This window comes from Eubalaena glacialis, chromosome 17, assembly GCF_028564815.1.
Source record: "Eubalaena glacialis isolate mEubGla1 chromosome 17, mEubGla1.1.hap2.+ XY, whole genome shotgun sequence".
NCBI lineage: Eukaryota > Metazoa > Chordata > Mammalia > Artiodactyla > Balaenidae > Eubalaena > Eubalaena glacialis.
This window is the reverse complement of record NC_083732.1, coordinates 86374460-86396596: the sequence shown is the minus strand read 5'-3', so window position 1 is coordinate 86396596 and position 22137 is coordinate 86374460. Positions and strand designations below refer to the sequence as shown.

The 22137-nt window shown below is 47.6% G+C and overlaps 1 protein-coding gene across 4 annotated transcripts in view; it reads left to right on the top strand.

Annotated features, from left to right (window-relative positions):
* The window catches only part of AGO2 (argonaute RISC catalytic component 2), a 96378-nt gene that overhangs the window by 38493 nt on the left and 35748 nt on the right, over nucleotides 1–22137 (top strand). For all 4 annotated transcript variants that reach the window (XM_061172236.1, XM_061172235.1, XM_061172237.1 and 1 more), the window contains exon 2: nucleotides 11801–11996. In XM_061172236.1, the coding sequence (XP_061028219.1) occupies nucleotides 11801–11996 (196 nt within the window). The remainder of the gene's footprint in view (nucleotides 1–11800; nucleotides 11997–22137) is intronic.

Genomic DNA, 22137 nt, shown 5'->3' with positions numbered 1-22137 from the left:
TCATTGCAGTGGCTTCTCTTGTTGCGGAGCATGGGCTCCAGTAGTTGTGGCGCATGGGCTTCAGTAGTTGTGGCTCGCGGGCTCTAGAGCGCAGGCTCAGTAGTTGTGGCTCGCGGGCTCAGTTGCTCCGCGGCATGTGGGGTCTTCCCGGACCAGGGCTCGAACCCGTGTCCCCTGCGTTGGCGGGCAGGTTCTTAACCACTGCGCCACCAGGGAAGCCCTGGAATTTATTTTTAATAAAATATAAGGAAGCTCTCCTTAATTTTTTAATATTCAGAAAGCTGTTCTTGTCCTCCTGTCCCACTCATGGACGTGCCACCTTCGCCCACCCTGACCTGCCATAGCGGCCTGCTTCCGGCCTCTCTCTGACGTTTCTGCCCGCCCCCTTCTGAAGGTGGGCGCCCTGAGAGCAGGGGAGTCGAGGGTGCTCAGGCGATGCCCAGTGAGTGGAGTCGGAGCCGGTGTGTGGAGGTGCTCAGCGTAGGGCAGGGCATGCGGATCTCGGGGAGGGCACTGAGCGCTGTGCAGTTCGGCTTGCTAGCAAAGCTCTCGTGCTGTGAGGGCAGCAAGACCTGTGTCTGAGTCCCGGCTTTGCCTGTCACTCACCTTCTGGTCACCTCGGTTTCCCGTCTGTAAAGTGGGATCATGTTTGCCTTACCCACAGGGTGAGGACTAGACGAGATGATACGCATGATACGCAGTGTATGTGCCTGGTGCGCTAGTGGTGGCTATTACTTCCTGAATTATTATGGGAGCTCAAAATAATAATATACATATTACAAAGAGAAATCACACGTTTTCTGTAGGTACTGAGAGGTGTTCCAGGTAACTAGGATGAAGTAATTAATGTAAAAGGGCACTAAATTGAGTTTTCTGAACTTTCCCAGCTGCTTTAGAAGGATGATAGATTCCTGTATGTTTGGGGTGATGAAAAGGATCTGGGTTCTGTGGAGAAAAAGACTTTCCTGAAGTATGAGAGATGTCATGTGAACTCTTCCGTAAGGGAGGCTGGGGGAGTCGAGGGATTGCGTTGGCGGAGGGCTCAGTGGGGACTGCTTTGGTGTCGGCCCTGCGGTCGGCGGGCACGGTGCCCTCTGTGCCGCCCTGGTTCCTCACCTGTGGAGTGAAGACAGTGTCCGAGAGGGTGGACGTGAGAACGACGAGGAGGCGCCTGAAGTCTCGTGCCCGGAACGTAGCAGTTGCTTGATCAGTGCCGGCCTCTTGAGTTGAAATGGGGCAGGCTGCTCGCCCAAGACGGAATGATAGTCCTCACATGAATGCCTCATGTTTTTGCCACAAAACACTTGGCATTGAGTTATAAATCAATAAAGACGTTTCTACTAAGAGTTGGTGTGACACTGAGCTATTCTGTTTTCATCTGTGCACTTGTTTGTTCAGCCATTCATTAAACAGTTGCACCAAACCAGACCTAACCTCTGCCCTGGTGATGCTTATGTCGGTGGGAAAGGCGGTTACTAATCAGAGAGTCACAAAATAACTAAAATCAGAGCTAGTAAGTGCTGCAGAGAAATGTGTGGGAGAAATGCACATATAAGATAGTTTTCCTGTTTTCACGGGGCTTTTTTGTAAAGCGCTTCCAAACTTTCTGACAAACGCTTGAAAGAACCACTAGTCCACAATAATGTCATATCAGCCATTTGGGGGACATTTCTGTAGGAGGTAATTTGCATTTTACAAGTATTTCTTTAATCCTTCCTTGTGTTGATTATAGTATTTCTGATATCGTTGAGTAAAGACAGATGGTGAATCAGAGGGGGCATTTTTAACTTAAGAGGGAAAGTTCATTAAAACATTTTCTATGAGAAAAAAAGTTTTCTTTTTACACATCACAGGGGTGGCTTTGGGGACTGTTCCTCAAAGAAGATTGTGTTTTAAATGCTGGTGGGAGTTTCAGGTTAACCACAAAAGCCCACTTAAAAACCCATTGTAGGACTTCCCTGGTGGCGCAGTGGCCAGGAATCCACCTGCCAATGCAGGGGACACGGGTTCAAGCCCTGGTCCGGGAAGATCACACATGCCGCGGAGCAACTAAGCCCGTGCGCCACAACTACTGAGCCCACGTGCCACAACTACTGAAGCCCGCGCACCTAGAGCCCGTGCCCCGCAACAAGAGAAGCCACTGCAATGAGAAGCCCGCGCACTGCAACAAGAGTAGCCCCCGCTCACCACAACTAGAGAAAGCCTGCGCGCAGCAACGAAGACCCAACACAGCCAAAAATAAATAAATAAATAAGTAAATTTATTTTAAAAAAAAACAACCAAAAAAACCCCATCGTAGACAAAGTTCTTTGAGTTTGCAACAAAAATAGAGACTAACGTTAGTCACTGACACAAGGGTAGCTGGGTGCTTGTCTTGTAATTAATCCTCAGTGGTCCGTCTGGCTCGTGGCCTCTTCCCGTGCAAGCTGCATGCTCCCCGGGAGAAGGCTGAATATCTTCAGGGTTTCGGGTCAGCAGCTGTCCTGGCGCTGACCTGCCGGGCCTTTGGGGCCGGCTCTCACCTGGGCGCATCTGCCCCTGGGGTCAGCTCCCTGTTCAGGCCACTGTCGGGGCCCTTTCTTTGCATGTTACCAAGAACCAGGTGGGAATTTCCACCGAGAGAGGAAGACGTGAAAGGCTTACAGGAACGGTGGCCCGCGCGAGGGGGTGACACATTTACAGAGAACAGGTCTGCAGACCACGGCTGGCTGCCTTCCTTGCAGGGCCTGTCCCCATCCCCTCCCCGGTCTGGGGAGGCTGCCAGTGTGTCACCGGGCTCCGCCCAGCCCGCCCTTCCTCTTCATCTAGCGGAGTTGCTGTGCAAGCCTGCCCAAGGGCGCGAGGAGGAAGCGAAAGTCCTCTGGGTGCTGTGGGCACGGGGGAGGGGAGGCTCACGGCCTGGGCTGGGACCTGCAGGCCTGGGGGCGTCAGCGGGGCTTGATGGTCAGCCTCGTGCCGTGCGGTGTCCCCAGAGCCCCTGCGCTCTGGGCTGACGTTGACTATCCCATCGGAACGCCGGTGGCACCAGACGCTGCTGAGAGCAAGTCCTCCTGCGGTGACCGGGCCTGGGTCCTCCCTGCCCCGAGCTGACTCTGAGCTCGCGGGGCAGCGGGAGCGAGACCCGGGCCAGGCGGAGGCGTCTGTGTCTTGGCTTGGGTTCCATCCCAGCTCCGCTTGGCGGGGCACTCAGGCCGGACGTGCGTGTGGGCGAGCGTTCCTGGGTCCTTGTGTCTGGTCAGATGGTCCGTTTCTCCGGGGACTCGGCTGGGTTTGGTTTGTTTCCCTGCTCTCGGTTGGCTGTCGGACGCCCGGGTCTGACGCTGCAGTCATGTTTGACTTGATCTCCAGCTGAGAGCAGGTGTGCCTGTCTGCATTCTTAGTGCTTCGTCCTGAGGCTGCTTCCACTCACGTCACCGAAAAGGCTGCTGCAATTGTTTAATGCAGTTCAGTCAGTTTCGGTGGCCACAAGCGAGACCTGCCTGTGTAGGCAGCAGGTGGATTTGGTCAGTGGTAACCGTGTGTCCTGGCTTCAGCGGGAGAGTGCTGGTCGGTCGGCATCTGCTTTCTGGTCTGTGCCTGAAGAGCTCTTCTAGCCCATGAGGAGACACACAGACCCAGGCCTGGCCTGGGGAGCCTGACACATCACTCATCCCCGAAGCCTCCGTGTCCTCACAGCGACATCCAGAAGCATCAAGAAGCTGATGGCCACACCCGACTTGGCCCCAGGCATGGCGTGGAAGGGCTGGACAGCCCTGAGCTGTTTTTATCACTTTCTTTTGCCTTCATAGTTTCTGGCTGTGATACCCAATATAATGAAAACAGAATTCTAAAAGGAAAATAGAGGATGCATGGCTTTGAATACTAACGCTTACTTTGAGATTCTGGAAGGAGCTTTACAATGGCCTCCTGGTATCTGGGTGGCAAATCTTTGATCCCAGCCCCACTAAGACGTGGGTGCTGGTGGGCTGGGCTCACTTCCTGGAGGAGTGCCCCACCCTCCAGCCTCCCAGCAAGGCTGTGGCCCAAGTTCAAGCAGCACCGAACAGCCAGTGAGTACAGACAGGAACGTAATTTAGACTTTTCTTAAGGAACATTTCAGTCACCCAGGAGTGAACAGTCACGCAGATCTTTTTGTTCTTGAACGTCAGATAACTCACAGTAAGATGTGGTGGAAGGAGTGGTGTCGGAGCGGGGGCCGGGGACGGGGCAGGCAGCACTGTGCCCCTTCTGGGAAGTCCTGGTGCTTGCCGCTCGGTTCCTTTGCGCTGTTTCCTGGCCCTCCCCGAGACCAAGCCCCCAGACCTGCCTTGGCACTGTGGCCCCAGCACCTGCCCAGATCCGGCTCACAGTTGATGGCTTAGAGCAGGTGGGGGTGAGTTGCTGTCTCCTCTGGGTCTCCGAGGTTGTCCAGGGTGACTCCAGCCTCCAGGTTCTGTGATTTATTTCAAGTCATCCGTGGTCAGGAATGCTGTTCTCGGCCTGATGGTATAAGCTGGCACCCAGACCTTTGCGTTTGTGCTTGTAACAGCAGACCCGCCATGAAAGCTGGAGTGAAGGGGCAGGGGCGGAGGCCAAGCCCATTCCAGATCCGGGTGCCTGACCTAATGTGGTTTGCAGTTTTTTGAAAGTTCAGTTCCGTGTGCCTAAGTACTTAGAAAATAGCAGAAATGAAGAGCTTCTCTGAACAATTGTGCTTGTCCCCTTGCTCACCCCGGGACAGCTTGATTTCCACGCTGGTCATCAGGGAGTTTTGCCTTGCTTCTTCCCAGGATCCACTGCCATGGCCCTAGGTGGACAGCAGCAGAGCCGTGGGCCCTGGGGCGCTACTGTCAGGCCTCATCAAGATGTCTGATTTCTGATTCCCAGCTCAGCCGCGTAGTAGGCGGCCTGTGTGATGAGCAGAAGCCTGGAGAGCCTGTTGTCATGGCAGCTGGTAAATCGTGAGCTCACGTCACGTCAGGGATGGGTGATCGCAGGGCAGCCATGGAGACAGAGCCCCTGTTGGCCTGCAGGGCGTGGTGCTGTCTGCGGGGCTGCTCCTGGGGGAGGGACGTCAGACCTGCCCACCCTCCACACCGCCAGGAGACCACGGAGGCTTTGTGACGTTACCGGCAGCCGAACCGCCCTCCTCCCTGCTTAGAGACGAGGCCTCCCTGTCCCCATAGAGCAGGTGGTTCCCAAAAGTGTGCAGTCATGAACCTCTTTGTCAGTCTGGTGACGCTTGTGGATGGATCCCTTTCCAGAATAATGTTTTTTAAGGCAAAGAACAAAATACATAGGATGACAAAGAAAACTGGTTGTATTGAAATAGTTATCAAAATACCAAACCAAAAGGGTGACAGAGTAACAAATGGGTCCTTTACCACCTTTAATAACAAGGTCCAGCAGCAGGTCTAATATCATGATTTTGAAGGAGCTTCAGGTTTTAAACGTACATTGTGGCGTCTGTGACCGCTGTCACGTGACAAGAGAGCTCTGTGTTTTCTGCTTGTCTGGTACACAGACCTCAGTAAGTGGCAGCTATGATTATGCTCTGAAATGCTAATTGAATGAACTTGGTGAGGCTAGATTATTATGCACTGTTAGTGCATCTCTCTTATTAGTTTTGTCTGTTTTTAAATATTTATTTATTTCTCTGCGTCGGGTCTTAGTTGCGGCATGTGGGATCTTTCGTTGTAGCGCGCAGCTTCTCTAGTTGCGGTGCACAGGCTTCTCTCTAGTTGTGGCGCACGGGCTCCAGAGCGCACAGGCTCAGTAGTTGTGGCACACGGGCTCAGTAGTTGTGGCGCACGGGCTTAGTTGCTCTGCGGCATGTGGGATCTTCCCGGACCAGGGCTGGAACCGGTGTCTGCTGCATTGGCAGGCGGATTCTTAACCACTGCACCACCAGGGAAGTCCCCCGAGTGTATTTTTTAAAAATATTTATTTATTTTTTTGGCTGCATGGGGTCTTAGTTGCGACGCGCAGGCTCTTTGTTGCAGCGCGCGGGCTTCTCTCTAGCTGTGGTGCATGGGCTCAGTAGTTGTGGCGTGTGGGCTCTCTAGTTGAGGGGAGTGGGCTCTAGAGCGCGTGGGCTTAGCTGCTCCGTGGCATGTGGGATCTTAGTTCCCCAGCCAGGGATTGAACCTGCGTCCCCTGCATTGGGAAGTGGATTCTTAACCACTGGACCACCAAGGAAGTCTGTTAGTCACCTTCTGGCATAACAGATGATTTAAATTTTCTTTGTATTTTTCTACATCTTCTGTAATAAGGGTGTGTTTTGGTAATCAGAGAGAAGACTACAGTATAGGAAAGATTCACCCAGTCGCCCACGTCTACCATCATGGGTAAGGAAACAAGACGGCTTTCTTGAGTGGAAGTTACCCACAGGTGCTGCTTTAGGGAGTGCCCCATGATCTAGTCGGTGAAGAAGGGCCCCGCCGCGAGCTCTTGGATACCTGGCACATTCGGAAGGAGACCAAACTTCCTTCTCTTGGAGGGGGTCTTAGCTGACTGTGAGGTTGCCTTGTGTCTTGGGGCCCTGCCAGTGCTGGTCCGTATAGGCAGCAGTCTCAGGGTATCTCCTTGGCTCCTCGGGTGTGTGACCTGCGTCCCCAGTTCCGGGTGGGAGAGAGGAGGGGTGATTGTCTGGGTTTGCGTCCATGTGCCTCCATCCGTCGCTCAGGGGGAGGGCTGGGACGAGCGAACAGCTCTGGCGAGGGGCTGCCAAGAGATGGTGAGGGCAGGTGTCCCACAGCCCTGTTCTGGGACCTTCCTCTGACAGGCCAGCGACAGTCCAAACCTTGGGGGTGGGTTTCTGCAGGACGCCCAGTGCAATGACAGGCTCGCCTCCCGTGGAATCTCTTGAAAGCTTTCTGGTTTCTATGACCCGGTTACTCATACAGGAAGTCGATGACTCATTCACTACATGTTTCCCTTTCACTGATTGAGCTGTGGCTCTAAAGATGGAAATGCTGGATGATCAGCAGCAACTCTGCAAACACTCGGTGCCTACTTTGTCCCTGACGCTGTGCTGGATTCTCAGGCTCGGGGACTCCTGCCCACAGCACTCTGGTCAGGAACAGGGGCGGGTGGCCGAGTCACTGAAGTGCTGGGGCTGTGCTGGCAGTTGCTGTGGACGAGTCCTTTCCCGCCGTGACAGCCAGTGTTGCTGGACGAGAAAGAAGGATTTGCCTTCCCGATCCCAAAGGTTTTGCCCCGTGCAGAGGCAAACCTAACAGCGGGAAATCCATTCCAAACAGAACTGTTTGATGAGTTGCTGGGTGGGAAATGTGCTGTGTATGCTGCCTGGGGTTGGGAGGAGCGAGGCTGGGGTGTCTGCCGACAGTTTTCACAGGAAGGTCAGACCTGAATTTCTCCGTGAAGAGGGGAGGAGATGTGAGAGAGCTTGGAAGCTGGGGGATTGCTCGCTCGGCCTGCCGGCATGGCAGGAGCAGGGGAGGTGAGGTGGCATCTTAAGGGGGGTAGGCACTTGGGGCTAGGTCCCTGCTGAGCAGGCGGCCAGCGCCATGGCCAGTTGGCTCAACGCCAGCTCCGTGAACTCCTCCCCAGATGCTGCCTCTTGTTGGGCTGTTCCTTGGGCTTCCATTTATTTGTAGATGTTGGTGGCACCCGCTCCTGGGAGCCCAGGATAAGAAGGTCGACCAGGGAGCTTGTGCTCTGGGGTCTCCCCATGTCCCCTCCTCATCCTTTCCCTCCGACGCCCCGCCCGTCCGGTGCACCTGTGCGTGGCAGCCCCCATTCCTGCTGCAGTGTGAAGGGCCGCGAGCTGTGCGAGGGGAGCGCCTGGAGAGCTCACCTCTAGGTGGTGCTGGGCTGGATTTTCGGTTCCCCTGTGTCACACGCGTGTGCACGCATTCGTCCCTTCTTTTGGCCTCGGGGCCAGGAGCTGACACCTCCTCCCTCTCCCCTGTGTCCCGCGTCCCTTCCCCAGCGTGGGCGGAGCTCTGTCCTTCCACTGCTCCACTGCATCCTCTCCGGAGCTTTGTTTGTGGATCTTCCTGCTTGTTTCGGCAGTTTACACTTGGGACTCCCTGCGCATCAGAAAAATAGATCCAAGGTGTCTCAGGACTGAGGCCCGGCGCAGTTTTCATGTCCCTCGGTGGGAGAGTTTCCTTCCCGAAGGTATGAAACACAGGTCCTGGGCTTCCCTGGTGGCGCAGTGGTTAAGAATCCACCTGCCAATGCAGGGGACACGGGTTCGAGCCCTGGTCCAGGAAGATCCCACATGCCGCGGAGCAACTAAGCCCGTGTGCCACAACTTCTGAGCCTGCGCTCTGGAGCCCGCGAGCCACAACTACTGAGCCTGCGTGCCAATAGCCTGTGCTCCGCAACAAGAGAAGCCCATGCACCACAACAAAGAGTAGCCCCCGCTGAACGCAACTAGAGAAAGCCCGCGCGCAGCAACAAAGACCCAATGCAACCTAAATCAATCAATCAATCAATTTATATTAAAAAAAACCCACAAACACACAGGTCCTCACCCTGTCCCCTCTGCTTAGAGGGCTTTAACTTGTGACTTTATATTCCATACGCCTCCCCACGAACTGTCAGTATTTTCATTATTAAAAGCTAGAAGCAAGGAAGAAATATCTTATGAAATTATATATTTTATGAATAATTTACCATTGCATTTCCCCCATTGCTATTATTAATACAGGTTAGTGACGCAAACTGGTGAACTGTTCTCCTTGTTTCCCGCGGCTTATCGTGTCCAAGTGGTGGGTGTTGGGGGTATAGGAGGCGTAGGCTCAGCCTGAGAGGTGGGCCCCAGGCCTGACCCTGCCTTGCTGAGAGGTAGGTAAGGCTGGGGACCTACGGCCGGCGGGCGGGCGGGGGCGGGGGCAGCCTGGGGAGTGGGATGGAGTGGGCACGCCAGATGTGTTACTCTCTGGGCCTTGGCCAGCTTCACAGTTCACAGGCGACCCCTTTGCTCCGTAGCTGTGAGGCGCAATTAGGAAACGTGAACCAGAAGGGGCCTACTGTATAGCACAGGGAACTATACTCGGTATTATATAATAACCTATAAGGGAAAAGATTCTGAACAAGAATATACATGTGTATAAATATGTGTGTATATGTATAATGTATATATGTATGTATAAAACTGAATCACTGTGCTGTACACGTGAAACTTACATGATATTGTAAATCAACTGCAAGAAAGAAAACTGTGAAAGCACTTTGTAAGCTGGGACTCCCTTCAATGTGGATCGTGCTCCGGTTCCTGAAGTTGCCCTGGGGGCCAGATTTCTGTGGCTCTGTGGCTGGATATTTCTTGGGACACAAAGGTTTAACCTTGACTCTACATTCACAAGATTCCTCTTGCCGGGTGGGAGTCCATCTGAGGACAGAGACCTCGTGTCAGTGGGCACTCAGTGCTGAGTGCAGAGACTCTGCATCTGTCCCCAGGGAGCAAGCGGTGTCCCCTCCTTGGCGTGGTCAGGACCCTCAGTGCGAGGACCCCGTGTGACCTGCTGACTTTGGAGAAGTAAACACACTAATCCACTGGATGTCCTGCACTCAGACACTCTCCTGGGAGGTGATGTGTGAGCTGCTTGAGAACTCTGTTTAGTTTTGTATCTTTGGTCTCTGGCACGCTACCCAGCACGTAAGGGGCACCCAGGCGTGCTTGCTGAAGGGATGGGCTGCTGTGCAAGGCTGTGAATATGTCATCTATGAAGTCATGGTAGCTTAGTGGCGAGAGACCCGAAGGTCTCCAGATGGTTTAGCTCAGTGAGATTAATAACCTTTAGACCTTTTCTCATAGAAAAGGTCTAATAACCTTTTCTAAAAGGTTATTAACCTAAAAGGTTATAACCTGAAAGGTTATAACCTAAAAAATAACCTTTTCTCATAGAAAGAAACCAAAGTATAAAACAAGTAATTCAAAGACTCCCTGAGTTTTTCTATGTCAGAAATACAGTAAGAACAGCTTCTATTATTTTTTGTAGAGTACTTTTGTTTCCAGTGAGTGTCAGTAGGGATTGCAGTACATGGAATTTTTTTTTAAATGAGAACTTTTTTGAAACAAAGATATTTGAGTGAAAATTAAAGGTACACTGTTAATCGGAAATTTTTTTCATTGGTTTTTTTCCTAAAACGAGTTTGAATTTTATTAATGGAATTACTGAAAATTCGAGTTGGGACGAAGCGTTTTTTTGTTTTGTTTTGTTTTTGTTTTTCTTAACTGTCTATGGGGGGAGAAAAGCACTCCTCGATTAAGTTAATGGATTTAAGAGTCACGGAGGAGGGACAGTGTCGTGATGATCTTGGTCCCTTTAATTCCGTATGAGTCTTACCCCTTTGGCTTTGTCTCGTTTGCTGACAATTCACACTGCCCCATCTTTAATCTCTCATACGCAAAGAAAGAGAACAGAAGTGTGCATGGCAAGTATGGTAACCAAAGAGGGATTATAAAACATTTTTAAGTAACGAATTGGTTTACTGTTGAGACTCCTTTGTGGAAAGGTGATCTTGGTCTGTTGCAGAGAAGGGGGTGTTGAGTCTTGGCTTCCAGGAGAGAGATGGCCGGGGTAGTTGAGGACCATGTTGACCCAAGCACAGCTGTCGGAAGTCCCTGGAAGAGGGACTGTGGTGTAGGAAGTGGTACTCAGGGGCGCAGTGCCAAGGTCTGGGCGTGAGTGCTGGTGTTGGGAGGCTCGGCGTTCTTGACTCTTGATGTTGCAAACACCTTCCTTCGTGACTTCGGTGGTCCGTGGCAGAGGACACTTTGTGGGCGACTCTGGCAACCTTCCTTTGCCTGTGTGAGCTCGGGCTTTCCCACGTGTGAACGGATAGGCTGGCTCCAGTGCTTCCGGGCTCCTGTGCGTCAGGCGCTCCCGCAGACCTTGACCCGCAGCTGCTTGTGGTCCAGCTCGCCAGGCGGAGGGCCAAGCGTGATGACAGCGCATGGCGCGGCAGACTCGTGCTGCAAATGCGAGCAAAGGGAGCTGGACGCACGAGGGCTACAGGAGTGAATGGGTTCTGCGGGATTCTTGGGCAGGAGCTGGCATGTGCAGGGCTCTGAAGTGTGAGGCTGGTCCTTGGTGGGGAGGGTCCTTAGAGCTGCCGAAGATAAGGCCGAGACGTGAGTGCCTAAATGTCGGGGCTATGTGCTGGGGGGCCACCAAGGTATCTGGCCGGGGTGAGGTCAGCCTGTGTGGAAAGTGGGTGAGGGGCCTGGAAGCCGAGCCCCCACTAGGATGAAATGGGAACCCGAGCTGAGGCGGAGAGAGATGGATAGGAAAAGAGGCGTTAGAGAGAAAAGCGGGTAAAGTGGTGAGCATTGTTGAGCAATTGGCCGTGAAGAATGTGTGGGAAGGGTCTTGACAGTGGAGTAGACCACAGCCTCACCGATGGAGGCGCAGGCCTGGGGGAAGGACTTTGAACTGTGGGCGCAGGGCTGGAACTGTGAGCCTGTCAGAAGAAGTGAAGAGGGCCGGTGGAGAAAAGCCGAGCGAGGGGGGACCGGGGAGGGAAGAGTTTGAGCAAGGAGGGGAGGTGCAGTGTCGAGGCCGAGGTGCAGTGTCGAGGGCGAGTGGCCGAGGAGCCGAGGAGGGCCGCGCTCTGGGGGACCTTGAGCCTGGCACTGGGGGGCTCTGTGATGAGGTGGCCCCAGGCAGGGTGGGGGGTGAGTTTCAAGGGTAGGAGGAGGAGGGGGGAAGGAGGGAATGGCAGTGCCAGCAGGGCCTGTGATGGCGGGGTCCAGGGAGATGGGGAGGGCACTGTGCACGGGGCAGGTGCCAGGCCCCTCTCAGCGTGGCCCCTGGGTAACAGGCGTTCTCTTTGCCGTTTCCAGTGCTTGCCCCTCCTCCACCGCCACCGCCACCCGTCCAAGGGTATGCCTTCAAGCCTCCACCCAGACCCGACTTCGGGACCTCCGGGAGAACGATCAAGTTACAGGCCAACTTCTTTGAAATGGACATTCCAAAAATTGACATCTATCATTATGAGTTGGATATCAAGCCAGAGAAATGCCCAAGAAGAGTTAACAGGTATTCTGTTTTGTCCTTTATTTTAAAACGAATCAACCCTTCGATTCTCAGCAGATCCTTCTGACCTTTTCCCCCCAGGAAGCTTCTGTTGCATTTTTTTTTTTTTTTTAAGTGTTCTTGTATTGAGATACAAAGAAATATGCATTGTAAGTGTGCCGCTCGGTTGGTGAGTTTTGACGAATGTTTAGCCACGCCCATCGCCCCCGAAAGTTGCCAGTGCCCCCGCCCCCCACCAGCAGTGCTGGGATCCGTCCCTGGAGGCTCGTTTCCTGCCTGTGTAAATGGAGTCGCACGGCCCACGGTCCACGAGAGCCGAGAGCTGCCCCTTCATCCTGCTTCTCTCAGCATGTTTTTGAGCTTGACCTGTTCCATTGTGTGTGTTAAGAGCTTCTTATTTTTGTTGCAGAGGAATGTGTTACGATACAGTTATTTCATGGTTCATTTACTCATCCTCTCATTAGGTGCTTAGGCGCTCTGGGCTTTGCTGTTATGAATGAAGCTGCTGTGAACTGCTTGTTCAAGTCTTTTGTGAACATACGTTTTCATTACTCGTAGATAAATACCTGGGAGTGGATCAAAGGGTAGAGTAGGTTTAGCTGTATGAGACACTGCCAAGTAGTTTTCCAACGTGCTTGTACCATCTCACGCTCCCATCCCACATCCTTGTCAGCACTTGGTATGGTTAGTCTTTTTGATTTTTGCTATTTCAGTGAATGTGTAATGGTTTCTTATTGTGGTTTAATTTTCATTTCTTGATAACTAATGAGTTGAGCACCTTTTCATGCATTATTTCCTTTTTCTTTTTCCAATGAGTTGTTTGACTTTCTTCTTTTTAATTTGTTTGTTTGTTTATTTATTTATTTTTGGCTGCGTTGGGTCTTTGTTGCTGCATGTGGGCTTTCTCCAGTTGCGGCGAGAGGGGGCTACTCTTCCTTGCTGTGCGTGGGCTTCTCATTGCGGTGGCTTCTCTTGTTTCGGAGCACGGGCTGTAGGCATGCGGGCTTCGGGTAGTTGTGGCACATGGGCTTCAGTAGTTATGGCTCACGGGCTCTAGAGCGCAGGCTCAGTAGTTGTGGCACGTGGGCTTAGTTGCTCCACCGCACGTGGGATCTTCCTGGACCAGGGCTTGAACCTGTGTCCCCTGCATTGGCAGGCGGATTCTTCACCACTGCGCCACCAGGGAAGTCCCTGGAAGTGGTTATTATATTGTGTGTTCTAAGAAACCTTTGACTTCCTGAAGGTTACAAAAACACTTGTCAACTTTTGTTTTTTGAACAATTATAGTTTTAGTATAATTCCTTTTGCTACTGTTGTCATGTGTTTTACTCCTACATATGTTATAAACCCCATGGTACAATGTTGTTATTTTAAAGAAATTAAGAAAAGAGAATAGTCTGTTTACCCACATATTAACCATATCTCGTTCTCTTTATTTCTTTCTGTTGATCAGTGTTTATACCTGGCATCATTTCCCCCTCAGCCTGAAGAATATCTTTTATCCTTATTGTACAAACCTGCCAGTGATGAATTCTCCCACCATTTTTTAAAATCTGCAAATATGTTTATTTTCTCCTCATTTTTGAAAGATTTTTGCTGGATGTAGAATTTTAAATTGACAGTTTTTTCCCTAGCACCTTAAAGATGTTATTACATCGTCTTTTAATCCTCATTGTTTCTGATGAAATCTGTTTGTTGTTGTTGTTGTTTGTAGTTCTCCCGTATCTGTCTTTTTCCTTTCAAATACTTTCTAGTTAATTTTGCTTTTCAGCAGTTTGACTATGATATGCCTAGGTGGAGTTTTCTTTGTATTTTTCCTTCTTGGGATCCTTAATGTTTATATCTTTCATGTTATTTGGGTGACATACTGGCAGTCATTTCTTTAAATTTTTTTCCTGTCCCATTCCTTCCTCTACTTCCAGGATTGCAGTTATGTGTATGTCAGACCATTTGATACTGTCTTGTGATTGTGATTAAAAAAAAAAAAAATTGTTCTCCCTCTTTTCTCAGTTTGGGTAATCTTTATTGATCTCTCTTTAAGATCACTTTATCTCCCCCCCCCTCCACCTTTTTTTGGTAATATCCAGTATTCTGTGGTAACCATCCAAAATTTTTTTTCATTTATGTATTGTACTTTTTCTAGAATTTGCATTTGGTTATTTTTCATGGTTTACATTTCTGCTGAGATTTCTCATCTGTTCATTCATAGCTGCCATCTTTTTTCTTGATGACTTTGAATGTATTTATAGTAATAGCATATTTATGATAGCAGCCCGTGTCTGCTAATTACAGCAGATGGGTCATTTCAGGGTCTGTTTCTATTGGCAGGTTTTCCCTTAGATTACATGTCACCTTCCCTTGCTTATTCACATGCATAGTGAATTTTTTGTCTGTTGAACATTATGTATGTCACGTTGAGGGAGTCTGGCTTTTGCTATCTTCTCTGGTACCCTCCCCCACAAATTCCTACCTCTTCTGCCCCCGTCTCTGCAGCACAGCAAGACTGCTGCTCTCTCACACGCCTTCCCCATTTTGTGATTTGGAAAGTGTTCCCAGCGGAGTGAATGTCTGTTCTCCTTCCCTCGGTGGTCACAGTCCTAAGCTGCCTGTTTTCCAATGTCAAAAACAGCTCTCGGGTTTTCTCTAGTTTCTTTAGCTTTTTTAGGGCAGGAGGAGAAGTCTACTTACTTTGTCATGGTCAGAAACAGAATTCTGAGTTGCAGCTTGATAGTAAGTCAGATTGGTTACCCAGTCTGTGCTGGTGCTCTATGAAGTGCTCTTTGCTGTAAATCTTTTCCTGATCACAATCTTTGTATGGGAAAGAATGTTTGGGGGTTCATTTTCCTTATTTGTAAAACTAAACAGTTGGATTCACTCAGTGTGGCCAATATACATTGGTCCAGACTTTTTAGAAGGTGGCTTGGTGTATATGTTAAAATAAAAATAGCATATACCCTTTGACCCACCAATTCTACTTCTGAGTATTTATCCCCAAAAGACATGTCTCCAAAGAAACAATACTTGACAGTTATATGAGGTCCTTTAAATATGTGCTTACTAAAAAATGTGTTTGCGAACCAAAACTTTGGGCACAACTGGTTTAAACAGCTTTATTTACTAAAGGTCTTCTGAGATCTTTTAATATGCCTTATATGCTCTGAGATGCTCAATGAATGGGCTTGTTTGATTTTGAGTTTCCTTGGGACAAAATCCTGTGAGAATCTGATTTGGATATACTCTTAGAGCTGGAATGAAGGCATGAAAAAGCACATTTTCTGGGCTTTTGATTGGCATGGTGGCAGTGGGCTCTTATTATGCCATCAACCACAGTGTACAAGAAGCTTTCTTTTATGAAAATAGGCATGACTAAGGCTTTGTCATCTGGCAACAGAAAAAGGCTGATGGTGACTAAAATGCGATGTTTTTACCTGACCGTATTCCCACAGTCCTGTTGTAGTTATGACTGTAAGGTTCTAAAGTTACCCAGTGTTTAGAAATTGCCTCGTGAAACAGAAAGCAGCAAAGATGGGTCTTGAGCTGCATTTTTTTTTCAATTTATTGCTAGAATTTTATTTGGTTGTTACAAAATCTGCAAGGGTATGTATAAGCGGGGCGGGGGGGGGGGCATGAAAGGCAGCCAGAAGAGTAAGTTATCTTCAAGTTACCTAAAGTGCCAGGCTAATTTTATACTATATTTAAACCTTTCCAAGAAAGTAAAATAGCATAAGTAGGCAAAGGAATTGTTTGAGAGAGGGAAATAGAGCGAGAAGCCTAAGCCGTCATGAGGTAAGCAGACACATTCATGGGAGAAGACTTCATCCCACTTTAACTAAATTTTCATATTTCTAGAAAAAGAACCAAGGTTAGCCAGCACCAAGCTGAACATCATATAAAGAAAAACAACAGCCCTTAAATATTTAAGGGTGTTGAGCTGCATTTTGTGGCAAGGCCAGGCCGCATGCTGGCATGCCATGCTGCTCCCCTGGGTTTTGAGCCAACCTGAGAGTTGCTGCGTAGTTAAATGTGTGAACCTTCAGGGTTCTTCATTTTACTATTAATTCTGATGGACTTTGGCCTAAGGTCCAATCTCAAAATTGTAATCATTCATAATAGCTTAGAAGAATGTTGGAAGTAAAGTTTTTGTGCTAGCAAAACCCACGTGCTAAAACCTTGACTTAGTCCCTCTCAGCAACCATGCTACCAACCGGCCGACATTAATGAAACCTCCGCTGTGTGGTAGGCACTGTGCCGGCGGGCGTACGGTGGGGGACAAGGTAGACGTGGTTCCTGTCCCTAGTTGGGAAGAGAGAGTCAGAGCAGTGACTGACAGTATCGGGGCGGCGCTGGAAGAGGGGACCCGGAGTGGAAGGGGAGGTGGAGGAGCAGGCAGCTCCTGCCGCAGACTGTCCCCTGGCACTGACGCTGTCCAGACAGTCCTCGACACCCCGTCTGCTTCCACACTGCAGCCTCTGTTAAAGCAGTGTCTTAATTCTGAGTTCCCCAGACCTTGTGCAGGGCACATGGTAGATATTTAATAAATTCAACCCTGAGCCTTCGTGCAAGACTGAGAGAAAAATGCCATCTGCACACGTTCTGATGAGTCATTGTGAGTCCCGGCCCGGTGTGCCCTTAGTCTCGATCGCCATTCTGAGTGGCTTCTGTGGGAGGGGTTCAGTATAAGGCAAGGTCCCTCTTCTCAGGATGCCTCCAGTATCATCGTGGCTGCAGTTGGTCACACACAACAGCCAGTGCCCAGAGCTGGTCTAGGCTGTGCAGGCCTTACGGCCAGCGCTAGGAAACCTTGCCAACGGGTCAGAATTAGCGGTGCTGTGCTCGGAAGCGCGGGATGGGCTACTGGAAGGAAGAAGGTGTGCTCCTCACCTTTTGTCTGCACTTTCCCTCTTGTTCCTCCCGCGCTCTGTCAAGTGGCCCTAGGAGAGCACTGCACAAGTGCTCACGCTGTGCTTGGGAAGAGCGGGGCAGGGCAGCATGACTGTGTCATTTGCAGCCTGCTGCTTACGGGCGCTGTCCGCTGGAGGAAACGTACATTGGTCCAGGCTTTTCAGAAGGTGGTTTTGTGTATATATGTAAATAAAAATGATACCCCATATACCTTTGACCCACCAGTTCTACTTCTAAGTGTTTATCCCAAAGAGAGATATGTACAAGGATGTCTAATATTGTGATGGCAAAAAGCGAGAGAGGAAAGAAGTCATTTCTGTGTCAACTAATGGGGATGGTTAAGTAAACATACTGTGGAGTACTGTGAAACAATGAACAGCAATGAAATGGAGTTTCACAGTATGAATACCATGTCTGGAAACATAGACAACTGTGTGGTTTGTTAATATTACATTACAGTACATGATACAATAACATTTCTATTTCTAGACTTGATGCCACTTTGTATATAGTGACAAGGAAAGGTGTTAAACACACATCCTGGGAAAACAGCAAGCTCCAGAACCATGTGTGTTTAAAAAAATAATACACTGTATTTTTTTTATGTACCTATGTATTTATAAGTGCATAGGTTTAAAAATAATAAGGTTGCTTCTGAGAAGAGAATTGAAGTAAAGAGGTGGTCTAGGCGGACTTGGAGCATTATTCATGTTTGAAATTTACAATGAGAATGTATTAATGAAAAAATCTGTGTAATTAGAAATTACCAAAAGAATACATTAAAAAATGTTTAGTGATTTATTTATTTTATAACTGGAAGTTTGTATACCTCTCAATCTCCCTCACCTATTTCACTCATCCCCCCCTGCAACCACCTGTTTGTTCTCTATGTCTATGAGTCTCTTTCTGTTTTGTTATGTTTTTTCGCTTGTTAAGTGAAATCATACAGTATTTGTCTTTGTTTGACTTCTTTCACTTAGCATAATACCTTCTAGGTCCATCCATGTTGTTGAAAATGGCAAGATTTTGTTCATTCTTATGGTTGAGTAATACTCCAACGTATGTATGTGTGTGTGTGTGTGTGTGTGTGTGTGTGTGTATATATATATACACACACACACACACACACACACACACACACACACACACACACACACTACATCTTTATCCATTCATCTATTAGTGGACACTTAACACTTAGTTTGCTTCCATATCTTGGCTATTGTAAATAATGCCGCCATTAACATAGGGGTGCATGTATTTTTTATATTGTTTATCTAATCAGTGTTTTTGTTTTCTTCAGAAAAATATCCAGAAGTGGAATTGTTAGATTGTATGGTACTTTTTAACTTTTTGAGGAACCTCCATACTGTTTTCCATAGTGGCTGCACCAATTTACATTCCCCTCAGTAGGGCACAAGGGTTCCCTTTTTTTCCACATCCTTGCCAACACTTTTTATTTGTTGTCAGCCATTCTGATAGGCGTGAGGTTGTATCTCATTGTTTTGTTTTGCATTTCCCTGATGATTAGTGATGTTGAGCATCTATTCATGTGTCTGGCCATCTGTATACCTTCTTCGGAAAAATGTCTACTCAGGTCCTCTGCCTATTTTTAATCAGGTTGTTTGGTTTTTTGATGTTGAGTTATATGAGTTCTTTGTATATTTTGGATGTTAACCCCTTATCAGATATATTGTTTGCAAATATCTTCTCCTATTCAGTAGCTGGCCTTTTCATTTTGTTGATAATTTCCTTTGCTGTGAGAAGTTTTTTAGTTGAAAGTAGTCCCATTTGTTTATTTTTGCTTTTGTTTCCCTTGCTTAAGGAGACAGATCCAAAAAAAATACTGCTAAGATGATGTCAAAGAGCATACTGCCTATGTTTTCTTCTGGGAGTTTTATGGTTTCAGGTCTTAAATATAAGTTTTTAATCCATTTTGAGTGTATTCTTGTAAAAAAAAAGTAGTCCAGTTTGATTATTTTACATGTAGCTGTCCAGTTTTCCTAACACCATTTATTGAAGAGGCTGTCTTTTCCCCACTGTATATTCTTGCCTCCCTTGTCATAGATTAATTGATCATGTAAGTTGGGTTTATTTCTGGGCTCTATTCCGTTCCACTGATCTGTGTGTCTGTTTTTGTGCCAGTACCATACTGTTTTGATTACTGTAGCTTTGTAGTATAGTTAGAAATCAGGGCGCATGATACCTCCAGCTTTGTTCTTAAGATTGTTTTGACTGTTTGACTGTTTGGGGTCTTTTGCATTTTCATATAAATTTTAGAGTTATTTATTCTAGTTCTCTGAAAAATGCCATTGGTTTTTTGATAGGGACTGCACTGAATCTGTAGAGTGCCTTGGGTAGTATGGTCATTTTAACAATATTAATTCTTCCAATCCATGATTGTGTCTTTCCACCTGTTTGTGTTGTCTTCAGTTTCTTTCATCAGTGTCTTATAGTTTTCTGAGTACAGGTCTTTTACCTCCTTGGTAAGATTTATTCCTAGGTATTTTACTCTTTTTGATGGGATTGTTTCCTTAATTTCTCTTTGTGATAGTTCGTTATTAGTGTATAGAAATGCAATAGATTTCTGTATATTAATTTTGTATCCTGCCCCTTTACCTAATTCATGTATTAGTTCTAATAGGTTTTTGGTGGCGTCATTAAGATTTTCTATATATAGTGTCATGTCATCTGCAAACAGTGACAGTTTTACTTCTTCCTTTCCAATTTGCATTCCTTTTATTTCTTTTTCTTATCTGATTGCTGTAGCAATCAGATAAGACTATGTTGTATCAAAGTAGCAGGAGTGGACATCCTTGTCTTCTTGTTTCTCTTCTCAGAGGAAATGCTTTCAGCTGTTCACCATTGAGTGTGATGTTGGCCGTTTGTCATATTATGGCCTTTGTCATGTTGAGGTATGTTTCCTCTATACCCACTTTGTTGAGAGTTTTTAATCATAAGTAGATGTTGAATTTTATCAAACGCTTTTTCTGCATTTATTGAGGTAATGATGATTTTTATTCTTCAGTTCATTAATGTGGTATATCACATTGATTGATTTGCAGATATCGAAACATGCTTGCATCTCTGATACAAATCCCACTTTATGGTGTATGATCTTTCTAATGTATTACTGAATTTGATTTGCTTACATTTTGTTGAGGATGTTTGCATCTATGTTTATCAGATATCAGCCTATAATTTTCTGTTTTTTGTGATGTCTTTGTCTGGTTTTGGTATCATGGTGATGCTGGCCTCATCAGATGAGTTCGGAAAGCACTCCTTCCTCTTCAATTTTCTGGAATAGTTTGAAAAGAATAGGTTTAACTTTTCTTTAAATGTTTGGTAGAATTCATCTGTGAAGTCATTTGGTCTTGGACTTTTGTCTGTTGGGGTTTTTTAAGTTACAAGAATGCATTTTTTTAAAAGAGGAAACTTCTCAGAATTTTGGTAACAAGGCAAACAAGCTGCCAGGGAGCATTTCAGCCTCTCTGGATTAGCAGACATGTCCTGTTAACCACGAGGCAGTTTCACATCTGGCCACTGACACTCTCCAGTGTGTGGCTTGTGCCTCTGTGTCCTTGTGTGTAAAATGGAGGTGGTGTTGACCTCCTAGGTTACTGTGAGGACTGAATGAGTTGTTCCATGTGCAGCCTGGCAGAGAGTAGGTGCCAACACGTTTGCCATTGTCATCTTCACTCTACGTTTTAATATGTGGATCATTCTGTAAGATACTGAGCACGTAATGAGTCTCTAGAATGTGTACAGATAGTATCTGGGGGCTGTTGCCCTTTGAGTGAGGTCAGGATCATAGCTTGAGAATTAGGTTCAATAAAGGTGTTTGTCCAGGGAGCCAAACTGATGTAGTACAGGAACTTTGCTTTCCAGTGGTCAAACTTGATATGAAGAAAGAACTAAATACGGGGACTTGAGGAATGACATGTGCCCAGGTGGTTCTGCTCAGACATCTCTCAGCAGTCACTGGGGAGAATCTGGTCCAAAAAAGTCCTTGGGCCTGGAAAGGGGTGTGGGGGTGGGGAGAGTTACTGTTTAATGGGAACGGAGCTTCTCTTGGGGAATAAGAAGTAGTTCTGGGCATGGATGGTGGTAATGATTGTACAACAATGTGGATGTACTTGATGCCCCTGAACTATACATGTAAAAATGACTGATGACAAATTTTATGTTATCTGTATTTTACCACAGTTAAAACAGAGAGAGAAAGACAGGAAGGCAGTGACCAGCCTCTGGGAGTCAGTCTGGGCTGATAGAGAGAAGGGACCTTCACATTTTAGAATTAGTTGCTATCAGGTCATAAAAGTTAAGCAGTAAGATCCCTACTTACGTTTTGCAAAAGATGATACAAGGTGATCAAGTGGGCCATCGAGGCATGGGGACATCGTGTGGGTAATGAGGATGCTTTCTCTTGGTCCATGTGGTGGTCAGGGTTGTGTACCATTAGTCACCAGAGCAGGATTGCTTCGTAGTCCATCAGGGTGACTCCAGAGGTAATGACTGAACAGCCTCCTTCTTTGAACAAATATTTACTGAGCCCCTGGTGTGCCAAACTGCCAGGTGCTGGATGTTCTTGGGTAAGACGTGACTCCCACCCATAGTTTGGTGTGTAAGTGGAGCCATCATGCCAACAGTTGAATTCAGCTGAGAACAGTAAGTGTCAGTGTAGATAAACGTTTTGTGTCGCGTGGGCTCCATTTATTGCTTTGAATGCTAGATGCCTAGTTGCCTCAGCACAAGGTATTGAGAAGTATTCTCTGTCCTCTCTCTTCTCCTCCTTCTGTCATAAATGGAACGTCTGTATGTCCGTGGGTCTTTTTCTGGGCCCTCGATTCTTTCCTGAGTTCTGCTTGTCTGTTCCTCCAGCACCACACTGTCTCTGTCATGGTAGCTTTTACGTCCACCAGGTACCTTTTCCAGAGTGTGCTTACCAGCCTTTATCCTTCGTTATTTCCAAATACATTTTAGAATGAGTTTATTAAATTCCATCATTTAAAAATTAACCCCTCTGGATTTTCATTGGGATTGAAGGAATGAATTTGTTTGCAGAATTGAATATTCCTTTCCATGAATATGGTATATCAGTTTGTTGTTTTGTTTCTATGGTGTTTCCAACTCCCAAATAAAAGAGTTGTGTATGCCACTTGGAACTAGTTGTCCCCTATCCCTTATTACCTACACGCTTAACTGTGGGGCAGTCCATTTCTCATCGTAATGTACTTTACTG